The sequence below is a fragment of the Mya arenaria genome, chromosome 7, assembly GCF_026914265.1.
Source record: "Mya arenaria isolate MELC-2E11 chromosome 7, ASM2691426v1".
In the NCBI taxonomy this organism is placed as follows: Eukaryota; Metazoa; Mollusca; class Bivalvia; order Myida; family Myidae; genus Mya; species Mya arenaria.
In genome coordinates this window covers 63,697,850-63,703,868 of record NC_069128.1, presented here as the reverse complement: position 1 = coordinate 63,703,868, position 6,019 = coordinate 63,697,850, and the positions used below count along the sequence as shown (strand labels likewise).

At 37.5% G+C, this 6,019-nt stretch overlaps 1 protein-coding gene across 1 annotated transcript; it reads right to left on the bottom strand.

Annotated features, from left to right (window-relative positions):
• Positions 1–278: 278 nt before the first annotated feature.
• Positions 279–2,598, bottom strand: LOC128241411 (3-[(3aS,4S,7aS)-7a-methyl-1,5-dioxo-octahydro-1H-inden-4-yl]propanoyl:CoA ligase-like). The gene is made up of 2 exons (XM_052958328.1): positions 1,307–2,598; positions 279–1,086 (listed from the first exon to the last, which is right to left on the bottom strand). Exons 1-2 carry the CDS (start codon positions 2,421–2,423, stop codon positions 509–511), a joined length of 1,695 nt encoding a protein of 564 aa, XP_052814288.1. The 5' UTR covers positions 2,424–2,598; the 3' UTR covers positions 279–508.
• Between the last annotated feature and the right edge of the window lie 3,421 nt (positions 2,599–6,019).

Here is a 6,019-nt window from a genome sequence, read left to right as displayed (position 1 = left end):
TAAGACAGTAATGAAGACAGCTGCAGTGGCGACAACGACGGCGATGATGTTCATGATAGGGAAGATTATGATGTAAAGTTCGTACGTCAATTCATGGTGACATTGACCAAGTTGATCAGGATAATAAAAATGATCATGGGCCGATTTCTCGAAACTACTTATGTCTGTTATATCTTATAACACGATTCTTACATGGCTTACTGTTTTTGTTCTTCTATAATTTGGGAAATAATTTGCTTTTTTCGAAGTGTGTTGACTGTATATTGAAGAAAGCCGTCTGATAATAACAAAACACTTTCTTTTTTATTAATCAAAATCAGGTAAAAGGAATAACATTATCTGAACAAATAAGCTTCTTTGGTCTGTAAAGCTAAAGAAGTTTAAAAAAAAAACAGTGCAATATCTTCAAAACTACAAAATACGTTCAACTTCACAATCACGAACTTGTAATGCTAATCGAATAATGTTAAGATGTTTATTCTAGATTAATTGATCAGAAAATTGTAAATTAAGCAGCAGATAGTCCGAGTTTTTCTTTGGCAATTTCAGCTATTTTTCTCCTGTTTACTTTCCCCGATGCCAGTAAAGGCACGCTATCCAACAGCACGTGATATTTAGGTTTTAGACCGACCACCGGTCCCGTTGATTCGTGCACAAACTTCTCCGAGCAAAACTTCTCTAAATCCTCCGCCGTCAGCCCAGATTCCGGTTTTGGGACGACGCATGCGCAAATGACCTCCTTTAAACGTTTGTCGGGAACGCCGACGGCGAACGCTGTAGCCACTCCGGGGAGAGTTTTCAATATCTTCTCAATCGACCAAGGAAATAACTTCATTGATCCTATAGACACCATCTCCCTAAGCCGACCGTCGATGACAAAATTTCCGTCGCTGCGCATATGCCCAATGTCGCCAGTATGGAACCATCCCAAGGCATCGACGGCTCCTCCCGAAGGCTGATCCGTTAAACCCCAGTAGCCGGCAAACCTCCAAGTCGCACGGGTGAGCAATTCCCCTGAAGTTCCGACCGGGACTACCAACCCACTATCGTCCACGACTTTCATCTCTAATCCATCTAAGGGTTCTCCTGGAAACCGTGTAAAAAGAATGTATACCCATAGAAGGTACGTTTTTAAACACATTAATATTGACAATGTGCAATTTGACTGTATTTTTTGCTCTTAAAATAAGTAAGAAAATCAGAACGCATGTATGCGTTTGTATCTCGTATTCAACAAATTAACGGTTTCAGTGAGTTAATGGCCCATCAAAGGTGTACGAACATTTTCTGGGCATCCATATCTTACCTACGATGCCATCTTCGAAATCGCCTGAATTTACGCTTGTAATGTAACTGCTAATCGCTCCGTGCTCGGTCGTTCCATAGTATGACATAATCTGATTACATTTCAAAATATCTTGCAACTTATCGACAGAAGCTTTAAGAACTCGCTCGCCTAATAACTGAATCATTTTAACATTCTTAAATTTTGGTCCAAGTTCTGGCCGACCTGTCAAATCAACTGCCATGTAACCTGGGAGTGTTACAGCGTCGCAACTCTCTTTCTCAATAATATCAGCTACGAACCCCACGTCTTTGCCGGCAACCGTCATCCGCGTATCTACGAAAACACGGGTAGTCCCGTCCGTGAGGTACGTCCGAGGGTAGCCGACCGCCCAGCTAAAGGTGCGCTCACAAAACCAGACGCTGTGGCCGGTTATGCCAAGCCGGGCGTTTGTCTGCTTGGTCCAATTCATGGTACTGTAATGCGTGTACATAACCACCTTTGGGACCCCTGTGGATCCGGACGTACACAAGTACACCAGTGTATCTTCAGGTTGAATTTGGGGAAACGTAACGCCCTCAGGGATATCTTCAGCAAAAAACGCCGCAACGTTCTTTCTTGACGTCGATTGTATTTCTGGATCCCAATTTCCATTGAACATTATAGTTTTTAAAGAAGGAATTATGGAGCATCTTTCTTGTCTAGTCGGCCAGATCTGGTCAAGAATATTCCAGTTTACGTCACCGGGGCTTGCATCCATTATCAACAACTCTCCCTTGAGTGCGTTTAACATATTGATGACGTCACTTCCGTCTTTCAGATTAGTATGAAAGTAGAACGCTATTCCCCCTGCCATCATGAGGCCAGTTTGCAGAATCAACATCTCAAACGAATTATTCATACAAACACCAACGTGGGTCCCCTTTACCACGCCCATTTTCACAAATTTCTTTGCAGATTCGGTGGCTTTGTCCAGTAGCTCTTTTCTAGTAAGAGATGACCGGACGTGCTGAAGGTCGTAGAATACAAACGCTGTTCTGTCTGGTTCATCTTCGGCTAGTTCCCGTAAAGTATCCACAAACGTCTTGTAAATGTACGGAGCGGATCTTGGTGTTGATGTATAACTCAGTTTCGCCATGATCTGTTGACAACACAATTTTAATACTTTTCAATCGTTTAGCAGAAAGAATATCCTTTCAAACCACAATACAGCTAGTGCATTATGGTAGTTTATGGTAACTTGATATCACGTGTATATTTACACCGCAAAATTATACTGCAGTTCGGCCTGATTGTGATCCACCAGTCCTGTCGCCTGCTGTATATATTACAGTTTGTCCTACTTTGAAAGCAAAAATATGAAAGATAACTAATACTTATCGACCCAGTTCTTGCTCTTTCTCATGCAACCTTGAGTTATTTTAAGGTTTACCAGGTGTACTGTTTTGTACATTTATCTGATAACATCAAAACTAGCCGTTTATATGCAGTATACAGTACTAGTATTCAAATTGTTAACATCATAACTAGATCAATAGTTGGAAACTTTAAACTGATGAGAAAAGGTATTAAGAAAATATTTAAGGTTAAACAAGTACAGCAGTTTAGTGTATTCAGTGTATGTAGACCACGTGATAAATTGTGTCATACATGCTTCGTTGGAGTGCAACATAGTGCTTCAATGAAGACTATAAACAAAGATAAATGCACTATTTCTTCGCCGTTTTAAATGAAACATAGCTCAGTTTACGTCGCTTATGGAACCTCGGCTTCGGTTTTTAACCAGTTTGATTGAGAGTTTAGTTTCTTAAAACACGTCGACAAATCATTTAAAAAAACGGCCGTCTGACGAAGCACTGTCAAAACATTATTTTGAAAGCAGGTATGTCGAAGTGTTTGATGAAATTAATGACCTTAACAAACCCCGGTGATAAAACGAAGGCGGGGCTCTTTAAGCGGCATAGACTGCCCTTTGTTTCATTTTAAAATGGTGTAGTAAAAGAAAAGTTATCTTTGTTTAAAATCTTCATTTAATCAAAATGTTGCTTTCTAGTGTAGCATATGTGACGTAATTTATCACGTGGTATACACACACTGACATTTATACCAGCCGTTTATAAAACAGTATTCTAAATACTTCTTCCATTTGAATTTTCACAATCCCTACCAGACCAATAGTTGAAGGGAAAAGGGCATAAAGATACAAGTTTTAAATTGTATTGGTATTTATTAACAACATAAAACACAAAGCACAGACATTAAGAAAATGTGACTTTTTCTGGACTAAACAAAGATTCTTACATTTAGAAAGTTTTTATGTGTATTTCAGGTATTTTAATTAAAAATACCACAATGTATGCAAATGCAATTTACAAAACATATTTTTACTTTTCAAAAATGTTTTGTTACTATTGCCTCGGCTTCAAAAATGTTACTGGTACTATTGTCTCTGCTTCAAAAATGTTATTGTTACTTTTGTATCAGCTTCAAAAAAGCTACTGTCACTATTGTCTCAGCTTCAAAAATGTTACTGTTACTATTGCATCAGCTTTTGTGTTGGAACGAGCGAAATTCCATGGAAACCAGTCGTATAAGACAGCTCAAAAAATGATGTTGTTACTATTGCCTCAGCTTCAAAATGTTACTGTTAATATTGCCTCAGCTTCAAAATGTTACTGTTAATATTGCCTCAGCTTCAAAATGTTACTGTTAATATTGCCTCAGCTTCAAAAATGTTATTGTTAATATTGCCTCAGCTTCAAAAATGTTACTGTTAATATTGCCTCAGCTTCAAAAATGTTGTTGTTACTATTGCCTCAGCTTCAAAAATATTGTTGTTAATATTGCCTCAGCTTCAAAAATGTTATTGTTAATATTGCCTCAGCTTCAAAAATGTTACTGTTAATATTGCCTCAGCTTCAAAAATGTTGTTGTTACTATTGCCTCAGCTTCAAAAATGTTGTTGTTAATATTGCCTCAGCTTCAAAAATGTTGTTGTTACTATTGCCTCAGCTTCAAAAATATTGTTGTTGTTATTATTGCCTCAGCTTCAAAAATATTGTTGTTGTTATTATTGCCTCAGGTTCTGTTATTGTAACTTATTGCTTCAGCTTCAAAGATGCTGTTGTAAGGTACGACTTTGAAAACCAAATCAACAATTCTAATATACAGTTTTAATGCTTCGGTATACTGGTAGTTTTAGTTTGGCTAAAAAGTTTTATTCACTTTACAAAAAATGAAGGATTTTTTATGTGACATCGTTACTGTCTAAAGGCTATTTCCTGAATTGAAGGTAAAGCAAGAGAACCAGTAAGCATACTTAAAACAAGTGTATTGTTCTATACATAAAACTTTTAAATGTTAACAAGACAAAAAATATGACAGCAAACATAACAACAAAGCATAATGAGAAATTGTGCTACAACGTTTTCTACAAGACAAGAATATTTATGAACATTTACATTGTAACACAAATAAACAGCATATCAAACTATTTGAAATTATGTCTTGCACTAGTGTTAGTTTACACCAGTTTATTTTATGCTCAAACTTGACGAAAGCCATTAGCTTATAGAATAAGTCTGGTGTCCTAAGTTTTCTGAGTAGACACCAGTACTGTCGTCCATTTTGAGAGGTAATGAGAAAGTACCCCTGGTGAGGCCCGAACCTACAACCTCTTGGGTTGGAAGCGGATCCATAAACCACTTGACCACTCTCACCTTGGTGAGGCTCGAACCTACAACCTCTTGGGTTGGAAGCTGATCCATAAACCACTTGACCACTCTCACCTTGGTGAGGCTCGAACCTACAACCTCTTGGGTGAGAAACGGACACATAAACCCATTGACCACTCCCACCCTGGCGAGGCTCGAACCTATAACCTCTTGAGTGAGAAGCAGACACATAAACCACTTGACCACTCCCACCCTGGTGAGGCTCGAACCTATAACCTCTTGAGTGAGAAGCAGACACATAAACCACTTAACCACTCACACCCTGTTGAGGCTCGAACCTACAACCTCTTGGGTGAGAAGCAGACACATAAACCAATTGGCAACTCTCACCCTGGTAGGGCTCGAACCAACAAACTCTGGTGAGAAGTGGACACATAAACCACTTGACCATTCTCACTCTTAAGACAATGGCGTTTATACAACTAAACAGGATTCCTAAAAAGCACAATTAACATTAACATTTCTGAACAATTGAATTAATCTGACATGGAAAGTTTCAACACAACCATCATAGGTCTCTAGTACATACTAGTTTTTATAACTGAAAATTCATACTCATCTTTATTTCCTAAAAATATGCTAATGCTTTAATACTAATTATGCAAGGACATAATAACACTTCTTTCTGGATAAAGGAAAGACAAACTTATACACTTAAAGGCGCACAATATAGGTCGATGCAAAAAGTCTTTTTTCAATTTTTATGCATTTTCATGTTCGACTCATTTAACTAAATGATTAAACCTGAAAAAGGCATAGGATTTAGTACAGATTAAAAAATACAAACCTTTATAAATGTTTTTTCAATTAATAGCTACGTATCCACAAACTCTTTTGTTAAAAAATATAACCAAATTACTGCTAATATTTTTTTATCTGTACCCATTAAAAAAGTCATATGCCTTTTTTGTTTTGTTCACTAAAGTCAAATAAATAAAACATGATAATGCATTAAAATTTAAAAAAAAGAAAATTTCTGCTTCAGCCTATATTGTGCACC